At 44.3% G+C, this 20,296-nt stretch overlaps 1 protein-coding gene across 1 annotated transcript in view; it reads left to right on the forward strand.

Moving 5' to 3' along the window:
- Positions 1-10,513, forward strand: part of hydin (HYDIN axonemal central pair apparatus protein) — a 341,361-nt gene extending 330,848 nt beyond the window's left edge. Inside the window, exons 83-86 of the mRNA XM_055648745.1 lie at positions 1,943-2,093; positions 2,647-2,877; positions 4,944-5,168; positions 8,956-10,513. Of these exons, the coding sequence (XP_055504720.1) occupies positions 1,943-2,093; positions 2,647-2,877; positions 4,944-5,168; positions 8,956-9,444 (1,096 nt within the window). The 3' untranslated portion in view covers positions 9,445-10,513. The remainder of the gene's footprint in view (positions 1-1,942; positions 2,094-2,646; positions 2,878-4,943; positions 5,169-8,955) is intronic.
- The last annotated feature ends 9,783 nt before the right edge of the window (positions 10,514-20,296 follow it).

A 20,296-nucleotide genomic window follows, 5' to 3' on the forward strand; every position in this document is an offset into this window, starting at 1 on the left:
CAGTGAGCTTAACATCTGTAGTCAGAAAGTTACTGGAGAGTATACTGAGGTATATGATATACATGCATTTAGATGGATAAGGGCTAATTAATGAAGGATAGTCAGCATGTTTTTGTACGTGGGAGGTCCTGTCTCACAAATCTGAGTTTTTTGAAGATGTGACCAAAAAGACTGAGGAGGGCAAAGCTGTAGATGTTATATATATATATATATGGATTTCAGCAAAGCATTCAACAAGGTTCAACATGGTAGGCTGCTCTAGAAGGTTAGAGTGCATGGGATCCAAGGAGAGATAGCTGACTGGATAGAAAATTGGCTTGATGGAAGGAAGCAGAGGGTGATAGTGGAAGGTTGGACTGGAGGCCTGTGATTAGTGGCGTTCCTCAGGGTTCGGTGCTGGGCCCATTACTGTTTGTCATCTATATCAATGATTTGGATGAGAATGTACTTGGAAGATTAGCAAGTTTGCAGTTAATATAAAAGTGGGCGGTATTGCAGATGATGAAGATGGTTGTCGAAAATTGCAGCAGGGTCTTGATATGTTGGTGAGACAGGCTGAGGACTGGTTGATGGAATTTAATAAAGAAAATGTAAGGTGTTGCATTTTGGAAAGTCTAATGACATGGGCATGACCTACACAGTGAATGGTAGCGTTCTGGGAAGTGTTGTAGAGCAGTGGGATCTAAGAGTGCAGGTACATATTTATTTGAAGGTGGTATCACGGGTAGATGTCAAAAAGGCTTTTGGCACATTGGCCTTCATCAGTCAAAGTAATGAGTATAGAAGTTGGGAGGTCATATTGCAGTTATATAAGATGTTGGTGAGGCTGCATGTAGAGTATTGTGTTTCGTTCTGGGCACCATGTTATAGGAAATATATTGTTAAGTTGGAAAAGGTGCAGAGAAGATTTACAAGTATGTTGTCAGGACTCGAGGGTCTGAGCTATAGGGAGAGGTTGAGCAGGCTGGGACTCTATTCCCTGGAGTGTAGGAGGATAAGGGGTGATCTTACAGAGGTGTATAAAATCATGAGAGGAATAGATGCACAGTCCAGAATCAGAGGGTATAGGTTTAAGGTGAAGGGAGAAAGATTTTTTAGGAATCTGAGGGGTAACATTTTCACACAAAGGTGGTGGCTGTTTGGAGGAGGTAGTTGCCGGAGGAGGTAGTTGAGGCAGGGACTATCGCAACATTTAAGAAGCAATTAGACAGGTACATGGATAGGACAGGTTTAGAGGGATGTAGGCCAAACACAGTCGTGGGACTAATGTAGATGGTTCATGTTGGTTGGTGTGAATGTTGGGCCGAAGGACCCTTTTCCACACTGTAAGACTCTATGACTCTATGACTGTTAAATTTAGTAGTAAATCAAAGGAAAAGGCTTATAAAAAATGACCAAAGAATTCAGTAAGCCTGAGGACTGTGAAAATTTCAGAATGAGGAAAGGGAAAATAGAACTATGTGCACTCCAATAGTTTAATAGAGTTTTAATATCAGGAAAATTTAGATATTGAGTTAGTGCAGGAAGTCATGCTAACATGAAAAATGTGTCAGAATTTTTTTGACTGGCAGATCAAGCACAAAGGGATAAATGGCCTGCTCCTCTTTCTTCTTACAATCTATTGTAGTTCCTACTTCGACTTCTCTCTCTCCCCTGCAGTTCCAATCTGGGTTGCTCCTTCTCCTCCCACCCCATAGTGATTCTCTCCCACACGACCCTTTTCTATCATCCCCACTGTCAGCAGATATTGAGTTGTTTGGAAGTACAATGAGTTTCTCTGTCTCTGTAGGCAAATAGTGCCTGCCTGGTGACTTTAGTTGAACTTTCATTCTTAGCTACACCTTTTCCAAATTCAAGTTAAGAGACGGATGAAACTTCCAGAAGGAAGTGCATTCCCGTAAGTGTTAAACTGAAATACTCCTTGCTGTGATGTGGCAAACAGGTTCCGAGCCGTTACAGACCTGATCAAGCCAGAACGAATTGAGAGCACCACCACACTGAAAGGTCTGGACTACGTTGATGTTCCTGGATCTTCAAAGCGGGATTATAGACTCAACTTCTTCAGTTACAAAGAAGTAAACATCTCTGTAAAGGTGAGCAAGTCTCTGCCACACGGTGAAAAGCAGTGGAAAGAAAGAGTTTGAACTTTACAGGAGAGAACATACGGAGGAGATTTAATGCAGACATTTAAAATAACGAGGGTTTTTATGAAATAAAAATGTTTTCATAGGCATAAGGTGCATTTTTTGCATATTGTTTAGCATTGATTTTTTATGTAAGGAATTCTTTACCCAGTCTCCATCGCTGTGGTGCATGTTGCATGTTGTTTGCCCTTATTTCCATACACTTCCTTTAACTCAGTGATTCTTCACACTTTCTGCACGAGAGGGGTTTCCTGCAGGGACCCTGGCTGCGAATCCACACTTGACTAACCAACGTACAAATCTCATTCTGTGGGAGATAAGCGAAAGGAGAGGAATGGAATGCATAATGTGTGTGATTCATACAACGCAGAATCCATCAAGCTGTAATGATTAAAAGGGAGACATTTGAATTTGTTCAGTGTTTTTTTGGGTGCCGTTATCAGAATATAACTTGTATTTAAATGGCTACTGAACTGAATCTTTTCATGTTCTGTCTCCACAGGTGATCTTCCGCAATGAGACCACGCTTGAATATCTGTTCTACATTCTAAACATTAAATCGACCCCTCCAGGAATAATCAGCACCATTGAGTTGATTACACCAGTTCGTCAGAGCACCACAGGCACAGTGGAGGTTGAGAACCCACTCACTGTCCCAACTGTATTCATCACTGAGTGTAGAGTTTCAGATATCAGCCTCCCGACACAGCTGATAGTCCCACCGCAGGCTAAGGTAAAAGCACCAGGATGTTTTAGCAGGACACTGGGTTGTTGGTATAAAGCAGTGGCTTGTCAGGTTAAAACAAAGCAAAAATAGAAACTTCTGGAATAACAACTGGATCGAGCAGCATCTGCAGGGGCAAAGGGATGGTCAACATTGCAGGTCAATTCCCTGCATCAGGGCTGGGAGTCTAATGGGAGAGATCTTGTACATGCAGTCCTGCATTCTATAAGAGATCCGTAAGGGCTTCATTCCGGAGGTCCATCTGTAAGCCAATTTCTTCATAAACCAGAAACATCCTTTTTCTGTGGCTACAATTATAATTTTGCATTGCGCATACTTATTATAATTATTTACATTTCATCAAATATTTACCTAACCACACCCATGATTAAAAACTAATAGAACATATACTGTATCTGGTTGTTAATGAACATCACAAAGCATTTTATTATCATTATTTCTCTTGAAAGGCGTGTTGTGATCTATTTGATTGGCAGAATTTTTTTTATAATTGGAAAAAGTATAAAAAAACTTAGAATTTGTGTAAAGTCAAATTTCCATAAGATTTCAATGAGTCCCGCTGAGGCTCTAGAAGGCGCATTTGGACTAGTGAGTAATTTTGGGTGCTAAATCTGAGGAAGGATGTGCTGGCTCTGGAAAGGGTCCAGAGAAAGTTTACAAGAATGATCCCAGGAATGAATGGGTTAACATATGATAAGCATTTGACGGCACTGGACCTGTACCCGCTGGAGTTTAGAAGAATGAGGGGGGACCTCATTGAAACGTACAGAATAGTGAAAGGCTTGGATAGCGTGGATGTTTTGAGGATGATTTCACTAGTGGGAGAGTCCAGGACTAAAGGCGGCCGTCAAACGTCATCATATGTTAATGCACTCATTCCTGGGATCATTCTTGTAAACCTTCTCTGGACCCTCTCTTCAGAGCCAGCACATCCTTCCTCTGATTATGGTGCCCAAAATTACTCACAATACTCCAAATGTGGCCTGACCAGCACCTTAAAGAGCCTCAGCATTACATCTCTGTTTTTGTATACAAGCTCTCTCGAAATAAATGCTAGCATTGAATTTTCTTTCTTTACTACCGATTCGACTTGCTGATTAATGTTTTGAGAATTCTGCATCAGCACTCCCTAGTCCGTATGCAACTCCAATTTCAGGATTCTCTCCCCATTTAGAAAATAGTCTACTACCAAAATGCATCATTCTACACTTTGCTACATTATATTCCATCTGCCACTTCTCTGCCATTCTCCTAACTTGTCCAAGTCCTTCTGCAGAATCCCTGCTTTCTTTACACTATTTTCTCTACCTATTTTCGTATCAGCCGCAAACCTGGCCACAAAGCCTTCAATCTATTCATCCACATCTCCAGCACCGAGCCCTGCGGAACTCCGCTAGTTACTGGCAGTCAACCAGAAAAAGGCCCCTTTATGGCCACTGGGGAGAGTTGATGGGAACATGAGGAAACATCTCCTCCCATGTTGTAAGGAGTTAATTAAAAAAAGAAAAGAAAAGAAAGCACCAAAAGGAGAAGATGAAATAATACCTCACAAAATGGTTGTTATTCTCCTACCAGCACCTTTTTTCCCTCTGACAGTGGAGGATATACCAGTCTGATCTGCAGCCCTGTCTGCTTTGCAATTTGCAATTCCTACATTATTTTGTCCATGTTCTCACTCTAACTGCTAACCCATTTACTGATTGACCAGATAACCTTATTTTCAGCTTATCCCCATGGTCACACCAGTTTTACCGCATCCGTGACATCATCATCATCCCTGCATCCCTGCAGTTGAACATGTTTCTTTTATCTCCTTCCCAGTTCTAAAGACGCAACAATAGCTCTGTTTCTCTTCCCACAGATGTTGCCAGGCCTACTGAGTATTTCCAACATTTTCTGTTGTATTTTTATTTAAATTTATTAGTATCAACAGTTTTTTAATTTTCACAAGGCAAAGTTCCAGTTGATTCTGAACTTGATGCTATCTCTCAGCTTATAGCTGCACAATTGGTCGGCTGTGAAACAAATCTCATTATGCTTTTCCCTGTTGATAGGGTATCCTGACCTTTGAATATCAGCCCCTGAGAGTGGGTGAGAGCAGCAGCCGCCTCACCCTGAACAACAATGATCTGGGCATCTTCCAGTACGACCTGCTCCTGAAAGCCATGCCTGCTGGACACGAGAGGCCACTTTACTTCCGCACCACCTTCGGGAGCAACCAGGTCCTCTGCGCCAAATTTATCAACTTCTCTCGTCAAAAGGTTGAGTACCATTGCAAGGTAGGGACCATTGCCATTAAGAGTATATATAATTTGTTGGAGGTTGGAGAGTCAGTAGTATATGATGTCAACTTTGGTTCGCAAGTAGCAGGAGAACATAGCACAGAACAATCTCTTCAGCCCATCTGATAGTGATGTCAGTCTACTATTACTATCTGCTTACACAAGGTCCATATCCCTCTATTCCGTGCCTGTTCATGGGTATGTCTACATGCTATTTCATTGTTGCTATCGTATCTGCTTCCACCACCTCCCATGGTAGTATATTGCAGGCACCTACCATTCTGTTTGTAAAGAAAATGTACCAAAAGCCTTCTTGATGACCCAGTCTACCTGTTCCAACACTTTCAAGGAATTATGTACTGGTTCTCCTGGATCAATCTGCTCTATGCCATTTGCCACCGCCCTGGCATTCACTAAGAAGGTCCTGCCCTGGTTTAACCCATGAGGCACGCCACTAGTCACAGACCTCCTGTCAGAAAAACAACTTTCTACCATCACCCTCTACTTCCTTCCATGAAGCCAATTGGCTATCTCTCCCTGGATCTCATACAATGTACACTTCCAGAGCAGCCCACCCTACAATGCCTTTCTAGAGTCCATATAGGCAACATCTCTGGCTTTTCTCTCATCAAGCTTTTTGGTTACTTTTAAACTTTTCAACAATCTGCCACGTACAAAACCATGCTGACTACCCCCAATTAGCCCCTGACTTCCCAAATACCTATACATCTAATCCCTCAGTATATAGACCCAAAATTCTGTAGTAACTCAGTGGGACAGGCAGGATCTCTGGAGAGAAGGAATGGCTGCCGTTTTGGTCAAGACCATTCAAGGGAGAGGATCTAGAGATATGGAAGGGTAAGGTGTGGAAATGACAGATCAAAAATGACAGATGAAAAAGGATAATGAGGCATACAATCAGTAATATTTAATCAGGACAGTAGAACTAGTCGGACAACTAGGATGGGGGAGGAACGGAGAAAGATGGAAAACAAGGGTTACTTGAAATTAGAGTAATCAATATTCATACCGCAAAATATGAGGTGTTGGTCCTCGAGTTTGCATTCGGCCTCACTATTACAGTGGAGGATGCCAAGGACAGGAAGGTCACTATGAGAATAGGAGGGGGAGTTAAAGTGTTTAGCAACCGGGAGATCATGTTGACCTCCATGATGATGGTAGGCTGAGCGGAGGTGTTCAGCGAAACGATCGCAGAGCCTGCGCTTGGTCTCGCCGATATATAGCCGTCCACACCTGGAACAGCGGATACAGTAGATGAGATGCAAGTGAAGCTCTGCCTCATCTGAAAGGACTGTCAAGGTCCTTGAATGGAGTCATGGGATCCCTCAGAATCTTCTCCAGTAACTTGCCTACCACAGATGTTAGGCTCACTGGTCTAACAGTGAGACAACAGGCTTGTCCTTGCAGCCCTTCATAGAGGCGCAACATTAATCCATCCTCCAGCCTTCCGGCACCTCACCTGTATATGATGATTTATATATCTCAGCCAGGGCTCTTGCAATTTCTTCTCGGAGTTCCCACATTGTCCTTGGATATAGTTAATCTTGGCCAGGAGATTTATCTACCTTCATATACCTTAAGACATTGAGCACATCAATTGTTTATTCATTACAATATTTGTTTATCCATTTCTAGTTAATTAAAACAATAACTCTTTCTCTTCTGCCCACAATACAATCAGAATTCCCTTGCCTACAGATCATATATCCCAGATAGCATTAATGTTGAAAAACATGGGGATAATAGAGTTTGTGTTATGGATGGTCACAGTGCAGGCGATTTTCTACAAATGAAATACCTGGGGTGCACTGTGTGGCATGCACTCTTTCCATCCGCCACTCTGTGAGGGCCACTCATATCTACTTGGGAGCTCTGACCTTCCTTGCATGCAGCAGGTGAAGCCTCGCAGAAATTCAGAGACCGCCTTTGTTTCAGGGAAGAGGAGCAGCTATGAGGGATTCAGATACATTTCAGGTAGTTTCCTGAACCTGAATTAACTGAGTTAATTTAAATTATGTTGTTGCTTTAAATGTTTAGGTAACATAATTATTTATATTTTATTTTGATTTTCAATATTTTAAATGTCAATTTTTCCTGGTATAGTTCATTTGACTAAATCTGATGAATATTTTAAATGTTTGCGAAAATTGAGACCGTTTGTGAAAATTGAGACCTGGCTCAGTCACCTCTCCAGCTTCACCAGCTGTCAAGGTATTTCTGGGGGCAAGGCAGTTCACCCACTCATTGAGATGGCCAACCTGTGGGCTGCATGTGGTGAACTTTGTGTAAAGCATCAGCACACTGCCTACCGATCTGTTTGGATCCATTCTGTTTGGACAAGGAGAAAAGACCTGTGAGTGGTGTCTCTGAATTGGGTTTGAGTAGGAGAACAAGAACACAGAGCAGATGGTAGACCTTCTGCCTCGCATCGCCATAGACCCAGGTTCAAATCTGACGTCAGTTGCTGTCTGTGAGGAGCTTGAATGTTTTTCCTGTGATTGTCTAGGTTTAGTTAGGTACATGCCAGTTGGTAGCTTAATTGCCTGTTCTGAGCTGTCCCTAGTGTGAGGATGAGCAGTAGAATTTGGGGAGGAGTTGATGGGAACACAGTTCCGCACAGTGGTGCAGCAGTAGAGTTATGGCCTTACAGCGCCAGAGACCCAGGTTCAATTCTGACCACGGGCGCCGTCTGTACGGAGTCTATACTTTCTCCCTGTGACCGTGTGTGTTTTCTCCGGGTGCTCCAGTTTCCTCCCACATTCCAAACACTTAGGTTTAGGTCAATTAGCTTCTGTTAACTGCCCTAGTGTTAGGATATGAAAGTGGGATAACATTGAACTAGTGTGCAGGTGCTCAATGGTTGGCATAGATTCGGTGGGCCGAGGGGCCTGTTTCCATGAAATATCTCTAAACTAAAAAGTAAACGAAATAAAAAGGATTAGTATAATTAATGCAGTACTCAGTGCGCTGAAGAGCTTGTTTCCACGCTGCATCTCTCTCTGACGGACAGTGCTGATTGGGGTAGGAAGCTACAAGATGAGAGAGAGCATGGGCAGGGAAGGAACACCCATTAAAGTAATAGCTGAAAATGATGGAAACACTCGGCAGGTCAGGTGGCACTGTAGTGATGGTAACAGTTAACATTTCAGGTCAAAGAAAACCTCATCAGAACTGTGGTGAGAAGATGATATTTTATGTTGAAAGAGGGTGCAGATGGGATAAATAGGACGAAGGGAATTGGATGAAGGGAGGGTTGTCATGGGAACGGGTGCATTCCCAGTTCAAGCAAACCATCTTCAACCTGAAATGTTCACTCAGCTGTTCTTCCCACAGACGCTGCTTGCCCTGCTGAGTGTTTCCAACATTTTTTTATTTTTACTTGAGATTCCCAGAGTCTGACGAATTTTGTTTGGAGAAAGTGGGGTAGAGTGGTGGGAAGTGTACTTCTTACCCGCACCCTGTCTATACTGAGCCAAAAGTAAAGTGCTGGAGGAACTCAGTGGGTCAGGCAGCATCTGTGGAGGGAAATAGGCAAACAATGTTTGGCAGCCTGATCTGCTGAATTCATCTTGCACATTGCTTTTGCTGAAGATTCCAGCATCTGCAAACTTTTGTGCCCTCTTTCACATGAAATTGCTGCCATCTTATCTCTCATATTAATCTGTTTTTTTTTAAAAGAAAATAATTTGGAAATACAGTTCCTGCAGGAGCTGAGGGATATAAATTACTGCAATCAAAGCTCATTCTGTGCTTCTTTCCGCAGATTGAAAGTTCTGAGTTCCTCGTGGACAAGGGCACCTCTGTCCCCCCAGCCTCCCCCGGTGGTACGGAGGTGAGTGTGGAGGTGACCTATGAGCCTCTCCAGCTGGGCAAGTCCAGAGCCATTCTCCACGTCGTCTCAACCATCGGAGGTAAATACAGCATCCCTCTGTTTGGCCTGTGCCTGCCTGCCAAACCTCAGGGGCCCTTCTCCATCCGCGCTGGATCCACCACTTCCATCCCATTTAAGAACATATTCCCGCAGGTGATGACCTATTCCTTCCAGACGGACAATCCAGTGTTTGTCTGCAAACAGATGGATACTTTCCGACCAAAGAAAAGCCAAGCATTGGTCATCGGCTTCGAAGCTACTGCCAGCACCCCAAAATCACCCATCATCGGCAAGTTGGTAGTATCAAGTCTGCAGTCGGAGGGAGCTGCAACAGCCATATCTTGGATCTATTATCTGAAGGGGGTTACTCCAGATAAGTGAGAGGAGGTACAGCCTCGCAAAATAATCTTCTATTTAAAGTATAAATTCTCCAACATTTTCATTCACTTAATGCTGTCACTAGATTTATTCTTGACACCCTCCCCATGTGGTTAACCAAACTGCTGAGCTGTTACAATATCATCAAAGCAGCAAAGCTTGCAATTATCAGGGTCATTTTACCAAAGATTCACTGTTAACATAGGGAGCAAATTCCTGCTTATCATTCAGGCTACCTTTTTAACAATCTTTAACAATCCAGTCTGTTGCTAAACAGCGTTCACTATATCATCAAATTATCATTATATTTCATTAATATGCATTCATTAAATATCCATTCAATAATATTCATTCATTAAAACAATGAAACACAATACTTTATATTTTTATAATTCAATTCAGTTCTAGCATTAAAAAGTTTATTAATGATTGCCTCTGTGTGTCTACCATCTGAATATTCTTCTACAAATCCAGCAAGTAATTTACCACCATCTTCTTTGTTCTGGTTGGAGTTTTGGGCTGAGGCTCCTTATGATTTGACTCCTTCACTCTAAACATTAGATCATGAGATTTGCTTAATATCTTGCAAGTAGATTATTTTGTAATCTCTCTGAGTGATTTGATGATTATGCATTAAATATGGTTGTTTATCTACCTATTATAACTTTTGCAGTTCATAATATACCATTACTTTAAATGTCAGCTCTGAGGGGTTTATACATAAACTGGCATTGAAGTACACACCCTCTGTTTCAGGTTATTGTCTTCCTAAATCAGTCGCCCTGCTTCATTCCAATATAAATAGGTGTTGCGACAAATTCTGAACCTTACTCGTTCAGTTCAACTACCTCCACTCTTCTATGCCATTATAGAAATGTCACTGATTCTAATGTCCTGCGCACAGTCCACTCCTCTCTGCATCAATGTGTGATTTCTCAACCAGAGAATAGAAAGAAAAAATACAGTGCCCTCCATAATGTTTGGGGAAAAGACCCATCATTTATTTGTTTGCCTCTGTACTCCACAATTTGAGATTTGTAATGGAAAAAAAAAATCACATATGGTTAAAGTGCACATTGTCAGATTTTAATAAAGGCCACTTTTTATATATTTTAGTTTCACCATGTAGAAATTACAGCAGTGTTTATACATAGCCCCCCCCCCATTTCAGGGCATCATAATGTTTGGGACACAGCAATGTCATGTAAATAAAAGTGGACATATTTAGTATTTTGTTGCATATCCTTTGCATGTAATGACTGAAGTCTAAAATTCATGGACATCACCAGTTGCTGGATGTCTTCTCTGGTGGACACTCTGCCAGGCCTGTATTGCAGCCATCTTTAACTTATGCTTGCTTTGGGGGCTAGTCCCCTTCAGTTTTCTCTTCAGCATATAAAAGACATGCTCAATTGGGTTCAGATTGGGTGATTGACTTGGCCACTCAACAATTGACCATTTTTAGCTTTGAAAAACTTTGTTGTTGATTTAGCAATATGTTTGGGATCATTGTCTTGCTGTAGAATGAACTGCCGGCCAATGGGTTTTGAGGCATTTGTTTAAACTTGAGCAGACAGGATGTGTCATACACTTCAGAATTCATTATGCCACTACCATCAGCAGTTGTATCATCAATGAAGATATGTGAGCCAGTACCTTCAGCAGCCTTACATGCCCAGGCCATAACACCACCACCACCGTATTTCACAGATGAGGTGGTATGCTTTGAATCTTGGGCAGTTCCTTCTCTCCTCCATACTTTGTTCTTGCCATCACTCTGATGTAAGTTAATCTACATCTCATCTGTCCACAAGACCTTTTTCCAGAACTGTGGTAGCTCTTTTAAGTACTTCTTGACAAACTGTAACCTGTCCATCCTAGTTTTGCAACTAACCAGTGGTTTGCATCTTGCAGTGTCGCCTCTGTATTTCAGTTCATGAAGTCTTCTGTGGACATTGGTCATTGACAAATCCACACCTGACACCAGAAGAGTGTTTCTGATCTGTCAGATAGGTGTGTGAGGATTTTTTTCTTTATTGTAGAGAGAATTCTTCTGTCATCAGCTGTGGAGGTCTTCAGTGGATTGGCTTGCCAGTCCCTTTGCGATTAGTAAGCTCACCAGTGCTCTCTTTCTTCTTAATGGTGTTCCAAACAGTTGATTTTGGTAAGCCTAAGGCTTGGCTGATGTCTCTAACATTTTTATTCTTGCTTCTCAGTCTCATAATGGCTTCTTTGACTTTCATTAGCACAACTTTGGGCCTCATGTTGACAAACAGCAATAAAAGTTTCCAAAGGTGATGGAAAGACTGGAGGAAAGACTAGGTGCTGAGAGCTCTCTTATACCTGCATGTGTCCCAAACATTATGGTGCCCTGAAATTGGGGGACTATGTATAAACATAGCTGTAATTCCTACATGGTAAAACCAAAATGTATAAAAATGGCCTTTAATAAAATCTGACAATGTGCATCTTTTCTATTACAAATCTCATATTGTGGAACATAGAAATAAATAAATGATGGGTCTTTGTCCCAAACATTATGGAGGGCACTGTGGATTGCAAAATAACCATGGGTCAGCCAGCATCTGTGGAGAACATGGATATAGATATATCCATGCGTATCCCCTATCCGTTGTTAATCAAAATCACATCCAAAACAGAACTAGAACTCAGCCACTTACAATTCATATCCATAGAGCATAGAAGGTAGTACATAGTACATCTTGCTCTGCTATAGTTCCTGTAGGCGGCGCGACTCTGGTCAGCAGCGGCCACTGCAGCCTGTCCGCGTTTTTATTATTTTTTGTCTGTGTTTTTATGTAGTTTTTGTTATTTTATGTTGGGGGGGGGGGGGGGGGGGGGGAGGGGGGGGAAACTTTTGAATCTCTCCCTGCACTGGAGACCCGACCTTTTCTCGTCGGGTCTCAGATGTCGTTGGGGCCGCAACGAGGAGCGGCCTCCAACAGGAAGAAGCCGGGGACTCTGGTGCCGACTCACCTCACCGTCGCGGAGCTGGCCGAGACCGGAGCGGGTGGAGCAGTGGAGGAGCGCTGCCGCTGCCAATGCTGCTGCTGCTGCCGCTGCCGCTGCTGCTGCTGATGCGGAGGCTGCAACGACAGGTCTGTGGACGGCGGCACCGGGAGCCCGCGGCTCCCTGGAGGGAGACCGCTTTTCGGGGCTCCTGCAACGGCGACTTCTCCCGCCCGAGTTGCGGGGTCGAAGAGCTCCTGGAGCGGGGCCTAACACCACTGACCCGGCGTGGCATTTAATGGCCGCGGGACAATCGCCATCGCCAGCCGGGGGCTTTGACTTTGACTCTGACATCGGGGGGGGGAGAGTGCAGTGGAGAGATAAGTTTTTTTGGCCAATTATGTTGTGTCTGGGGTCTATTTGTGTGTAATGTATGGCTGCAGAAACGGCATTTCATTTGGACCTCCAGGGGTCCAAATGACAAATAAATAGACTATTGACTATTGATACAGCAAAGAAACAGGTCCTTCAACGCACCATGATTATACCAATCTAAACTAATCCCATCTGCCTGTACCTCTCCATTCCCTGCCTGTTCGTGTGTCGGTCTAAATGCCTCATAATGGTTGCCTTGGTTTGCTTTCACCACCTCCTCTGGCAGTGCTCCAAACAACTATCACTTCGTGTGTACGTCTGCACATCCCCCTCAATATTCTACCCCCTCACCTTAATTCTATGTTCTTTGGTATTTTGATCAGGGAGAAAGACGCTGACTGTAAAAAAAATACTTCAATGATACCTTAAATTGCACGCAATTCTCTCATGTGTTTAGGTTTTACAGAAATAACAAAGCTGGATGGTAAGGTCAGCAATGAAGAGGAGATAAAGAAACTGCAACTGGATAGAGGCAGGTGAAGGAAGGGGCAACCTGCAGTATGTTTTGGGGACATTTGAAATCATCCACTGTTGTGGAAATAAGGAGCCGCCAGATAAAGAGTTGGTCATTTAAAACCGAGATACACAGAAATTTCTTCACTCAAAGAAGTTGAACCTCTGGAATTCTCTGCCCCAGAAGGTGGTAGAATCTGGGTTGTGGCTAAATTTAAGGTGGTGGAGGATAACTATTCGAAAGGTTGAGGAATTGAGGGTGATAGGAAACAGACATAAAAGAGGAGTTGAAGCCAACATAGATTGGCCATGATAACATTTAATGGTGGGTCAAGTTCAGGGGCCATATCAAGTCAAGTCAAGTTTATTCGTCACATACACATACGAGATGTGCAGTGAAATGAAAAGTGGCAATGCTCGCGGACTTTGTGCAAAAAGACAAACAAACACCCAAACAAACTATAAACACAATCATAAACACACACATATTCTTTTACATATTAAATATTGGAAGGAAAAATGTTCAGTAAAGTTAGTCCCTGGTGAGATTTACAGTCCGAATGGCCTCTGGGAAGAAACTCTCCGTTCTCACAGCATGGCAACGGAGGCGTTTGCCTGCCCATAGCAGCTAAAACAGTCAGTTGCATGGGTGGAAGGGGTCTCCCATGATTTTATTGGCTCTGGAGTTGCACCTCCTGATGTATAGTTCCTGCAGGGGGGCGACTGAAGTTCCCATAGTGCGTTCGGCCGAACGCACTACTCTCTGCAGAGCCTTCTTGTCCCGGGCAGAGCAATTCCCAAACCAGATGGTAATATTCCCGGACAAGATGCTTTCCACAGCCGCTGCGTGGAAGCACTGGAGGATCCTCGGAGACACTCTGAATTTCCTCAATTGCCTGAGGTGGTAAAGGCGCTGCCTTGCCTTACTCACGAGTGCTGCGGCGTGTGATGTCCATGTCATATCTTCAGAGACTCCCAGATATTTAAAACAGCTCACCCTATCCACAGGAGTGGCACAATTCCTGCTCCAGTTTTCTTGTGCTCAAACCTGACCTCAAGTGCTGGCTGTGTGGAGTTTGCACATTCTTCCCGTGACCGCGTGGGTTTCCCCCAGGTGCTCCAGTTTATTCCCACATTCCAAAGACATGCAGGTCACGAGGTTCATGGGGTAATTTGTCTCTCGTGTGTGGTCGGGGGTGTAATCTGGGAGTAGTTGATGGGAGTTATGGAGAAAGTAAATGATAAGATTAATGTCAGATTGATGTAAATGGATGTTTGAGGATTGGCACTGAGTCAGCGCGCCGAAGAGCTTGTTTCCGTGCTGCATTTCTCTACGAACTTTATGAGCTCGGTGTCCCAGTTATGAGCCTTTATTAGGCTGCTGAGTTCTGTGAAGGTCCTGTTTTAATGCTGCTGGCTGTAAAAAGCATCCAATGATTTTAAATAAATAATTTCCCAGATGTGCAGAAAATTTCTGAAAAATGTTGCTCCCCCTGCAACATCCAATGGGTTCACCAAATGAAGCTGAACACGGATTTCCAGTCATATCTCATCAGCAGGTGGCACTAGACTGATTGTCTGGTGCTCACTTACTGGTACAGGACTGACGGAATGTGATCTGTCCCACCCTGAACATTTGTGCTCTTGGACAATGCAGAATTGACCATTGACTTATTTCCTCCAGTATTTCTATATTCATTGCAGAAAGTGAATGAAAAGAAACCTGTTCCTCAATGTCCAGGGTATTTTTATTCCTGGGTTTTCTGTTGCTTGATGGAGATGAAAAACAAAAGCAGAAATGACTCAAAATACTCAGCAGGTCAGGCTACGTCTGGAGTTGGAGAAACGGAGTTAATGGTTCATGTTAAAAATCCTTCATCAGACGAGAGAAAAGCTGCAGGAAGGGTGGGCGAGGAGGATGTCTCTGACAGGGTAAAACCAGGGTGACCATGAATCAGCTGTGAACAAGGTCTCTGATCAATGACTGAATGGGGGCAGTTAGAATGTAAGTGCACAGACAAAAGAATATAGGAGTAGCAGTATGGTGCCGAGCAGGAGGACCATGCCCTGCAGGTCTGGCTGAGTGAGCAAATCTGCACATTTGATGAAAATAAATCTGCAGGTTTATCCTGAAACATTTACCATCGAATCAATCGAAGTATTTTCAGAAACATTTTCCAGAACGGTAAATATATTTCATGTCTGTCAGAGTCACTGGGCCGTGCACCAATTATTCTGGTATGCTGTTGTGTCCAAGTGCCAGGATGAAGCTGAGCAGCAGAACAAGCCCAGGGGCAGCTCATTAGCCCCTGGTCTGCACAGCTTGTCTCCTCACAGTGAGCTAAATTATAATCCTGCAGCTACTGCACGCAAACATTTACCATCGACAGGTGCCCAGAAACATTTTCCAGAACGGTAAATATATTTCATGTCTGTCAGAGTCACTGGGCCGTGCACCAATTATTCTGGTATGCTGTTGTGTCCAAGTGCCAGGATGAAGCTGAGCAGCAGAACAAGCCCAGGGGCAGCTCATTAGCCCCTGGTCTGCACAGCTTGTCTCCTCACAGCAGCTAACGCATTATAACAGGTGCCCGAAACCTGCTCTGTCTCCATGGTAACTGAGGTAAGATCAAGGTTTTTCATGCGACCCTTTGTGGAGTCAATGTCATTAGGTGTTTCTAGAAGTTAGTTTGCATCTGTAAACTTACAGTGTGTGGTTGGCAGTGGTTGAACAAATGAGTGATTCACAGGAGCCTGCTGGGATCCTCAGGACTGCCCATGCCCTATCCAGGGGTGGGTCCCGGTGAGGAGGAGTGGATGCTTGTCAGAACCACCACAGGATGGGGTTGAGACTGAAGTGGTGCCAGTCAAGGGGGGGGGGGGGGGGGGGGGAGAGAGAGTTCTATCAGACAGAGAGGCGGAGTGGAGAGTGATAAATGGAACCGGATGTGGAAATTGGGAGGTAGGATGTGAGTCTGAATGGGAGGGTAGAGGGGGTGGAAGGAAGAGGTAAAAGCACAGACAGGGAGAGGGGAAATGGGACATGACCTCGGCAGAGGTGGGGTTTGGGATGGAGAGAGGAGGTGGCAACAGACAAGGGGAGAAGGAAAGGATAGTGAAGGGGGAGGTGGGGATGGCAGGTTGGACAAAACAAGGAGAGATCTTTCTTATAACCTCCATTCCCATCCAGGTGGGATTGGAGGTTTTAAGGAAGAGGCTTGTGGTTTGCAGGAGTGTGGAAATGTAGGGGTTGGTGGAGGGAGAGTGCTGAGGGTGGTAGCCTGAGATAGGGCCAGCAGTGGGAGTGGCCCTCGGCGATCCTAATTGGTTGTGGCGAGGCTGGCAACGACTGGCAAAATCGAGCTGCATCTTACTGAGTAAATGAGTCGGTGACCTGGGAGTATAATGGTAGTTGAGAGAGGAATGGGTGTAAGTCTGGTCAAGATGGGTCTTGTGGTTAAGCCAGCAGTTAAAGGGGTACAGGTGTGGGAAGTGTTGAGAGGGTGCAAGGTGCAGCTGAGAAACATGACCATGTATAAACCCTGGGCAGCCAGGACAGATGTGCAGAGGTGAGCTGGTCAGCGTCAAGCGTCTAGGAGTCCGACGGGAACCACTCAGAACCTGCAATCGGCTGTGAGGTGGAGACACGACCGAGGGCTGGGAGTAGAACTTGTGTGGGTTGATTCTCAAATGTATTTCATTCCCATTGAGCTGATGGTGTGGGCATGGAAAACCAGGTGCTGGGTAATGCGGTTTCTTGACGGGATTTCAAGGGCTTGGAGCCACTAATAGCTCATTGGATTATTTTGTGTAGGTGTGAAGCTAATGGGTTTGAATCGAGGGGATTTCAATGGAACGTACAGGCTGATGCATCAGCGCAGCAAGACTGCAAGGCTGCAGCAGTGTTGCAGTTGTTGTATTTCTAATAGGTCCACTGCTTTAAACGTGGATATAAGATTCCATTGTTCAGGTGCATAGCTGGTAGAACCACTGCCTCACAGTTCCAGCAGTCCAGGTTTTGGCACTGGCCACGTGGAGTTTGCAAATGTTCCTGTAACTGCAGGAGTTCCCCCAAGTGCTCTGGTTTCCTCTCACATCCCAAAGACCTTTATTGGTAGGTTAACTTACTATTGTAAATGATCTATAGTGTACAGGTGAATGAGAGAATCTGGGCAAGTTGATGAGAATGTGTGGAGATTGAAGTGGGATAGTGTAAATGGGTGGTGATGGTTAGCACAGACTCAGTGGGCTAAAGGGCCTGGTTCTGTGTTGTATCACTCTGTGACTCTATCTGCAGATGACCATGCTGCAGAAGTATATATAAGAAGCAATTAGCACATTGGCCTTTAGTGGAAAGGGGATTTAGATACAAAGTATGAGTGGAGAACTTTATTCTGGTTCTACAGAGCACTGACAAGACCAGACCTGGATGTGCGAGTAAATCCGGTCTCCCTGAGGGAGGAGGGGGGGGGGTTACTGGGACTGGGGCAGACAGCGTAACAAAGGCTTATCAGCTTGTATGGCAGAGGGGTAATATGAAGCGAACTGGGCTGATACTCTCTTGACATGGGAAGAATGAGAAGTAATTTGTTAAATCAAAGGGGCTTTGCAGGGTCGTTGTGTGAATTGTGCTTTGCCTGGCTGCAATGTCTGGAAGCAGGAGGCATGATCTCAACATAAGTAGTTGACCAGGGCTGCATTCAGAAGGGAGGTTTGGGGATACAATTAGACAACCTGACTTGGATGCTGTGGGTTCTGTCCCTTTGGGCCACTTCCCCATGTGGGACATTGACAAAGCCTGACTAAGATCAAAAGGGCCTGCAGCTGTGATGAGTATATTTTCCTGCTTAGTTAAGCCTCAGGAAGGAGACCTAACCTGGGAAGAGCAACAAATACAACCCAAGCTTGAGAGTGGATGTATGTTTGAAAGTGTTACACTGCACCTGTAGTGTGCAACCTCCTGACCACACTTGAATATGTGGCCTAAGATCAGAGAGATCCCTCCTGTCCACACTGCGTCCAGGTTTGCTGCTGAAGCTCCCAGTTGCCTTCTGTAGCATGGTGTGCTTGAGTCCTCAGCTACTGCACGTGCCCTAAATTCAAACTGAGTTCGACAAAGGACTTATTTTTTATCACCTTTCTGCTCAAACTGGCACACATTAAATGCGTTCCCATGGGAACTGATTTTTGTGACATGTTGAAAATAAGAGCAACTTCAATTGCACAAATAAACTCTGGTCCAGTGAGTGACAGGTGTTCAGGATATGCCAGGAATGCTTTGATGGTATTGTCACGGTGACTGTCATGTTAGCTACACAGAGCAATCAATCCAGCTCCACTTATCATCACTGGGTCTCTCCTAATGAGGGGTATTACGCTCTGTCAAATCTTGAGAGTTTAATGAGAAGCCTTCTACTAACAGCACCCAGGTTCCCTACTCGCCTGACTTTCACTGAGGTCAGCGAGGGTCAGACATCCATCTACCCACCTGGCTCCTATCACACCCGACTACTTACAGAACATAAAACAGTAGAGCACAGATACAGACCCTTCGATTTACAATGTCTGTCAAACATGATGCCAAATTAAATTAATCCTACCTTCCTCCATTCCTTGCATATTTGTGTGCCTATTGCAAATTGTTTTAAAATCCTCCATCTTATACGTCCAGGGACCCATCACCCACAGTATAAAGAGCATGACCATCTATCTAGATACTTTTAAAAGTGTGGTGTGTGTGTGTGTGTGTGTGTGTGTGTGTGTGTGTGTGTGTGTGTTGTGCCTTTGAAATGTGTGTGTGTGTGTGAAAACCAGTGTGCCGAAACAGGGATGTGTGTTTGTGTGTGTGTATTTCAGTAGAAAATTTGTGTTGTGATTTGTGAAATCCACTCCTGTGTACATTTGCCTTTAATTTTCCTGAAAACGTTTGCATTAGGGATATAGTTTTCATATTTGTGTAGTGTGTGTGTGATTTTGCCTCCTCTGAAATGTATCTTTGGGAGGGGGGGGGGGTTTCATTAAAATAGTTGATCAATCTGTGTGTGTGGGGGCGTGACATCGCATGCCCCCCCCCCCCCCCCCCCAAATCACACGTTGGGGGAACAAACCCAACGGGTCTGCACTTGGTCTAGTTTCCTTTAAATTTCCCCGCTATCACTATGACATCTAGTATTTTGTATTTACAACCTGCGAATCAGGTCTGACTGTCTCCCCTATCAATGCCTCATATCATTTTATAAACTTTTGCTATGTCTCCCACAATCTCAGACGTTCTCGATCCTATCACCTACCGGCTCCTGCCTTAACTCTTTAAACTGGCCCTGTCCTGATGCAGGGTCTCAACCCAAAACACCAACCACCTTTTCTTCCATAGATACTGCTGCTGAGTTTGTTTTTTATATTTGGTGTTGGCGTCCTGCTATGTGACAACTGTTTTGTTGGTACTGCTTGAATACGTTGGATTAGGCGAATAGATTAGGAAGCTGATTAATCACGATCTGTGATTCAGCAGATGAGTTAGAGCCAAAGACGATGCTGAGTGCACAGACCATTCAGTCGAACCCTCCACCGTAACTTGTCCCTCTCATTAAAAAGAAAAGCTACACTGCAGTTCCACTGACCGAAGCCTCGCACAATAACTTTTCTTCACCTCGAGGTGAACCAGACTGCTCAAGTGCAGAAGGCCTCGCAGAACCCCACCTGGTGCCCACACTAACTCTGGCATGGACCACTGTGAGCCGATTCTAGGGTAATTTGTTACCTCCCGTGTAGTGCGTTGTATGTGGCTGCCTCCTCGTCAATGGGCTTTCAGGCAGGGATCAGGTGCATCTGCCCCAAAGCTGCATCCAGTCTGGTGTTGCCATGGAGACTCAGAAATGAAAGATGGACATAAGTTCATCTATAAGCAACAATTTCAGGGCATCACAGAATCTTGGATATTTTCATTTTTTCTGCATATTTTTGTCAGTCATAAAAGTATTAAATTTGGATAAAAGAT

The sequence above is a fragment of the Leucoraja erinacea genome, chromosome 17 (assembly GCF_028641065.1).
Source record: "Leucoraja erinacea ecotype New England chromosome 17, Leri_hhj_1, whole genome shotgun sequence".
NCBI classification, from domain to species: domain Eukaryota; kingdom Metazoa; phylum Chordata; class Chondrichthyes; order Rajiformes; family Rajidae; genus Leucoraja; species Leucoraja erinaceus.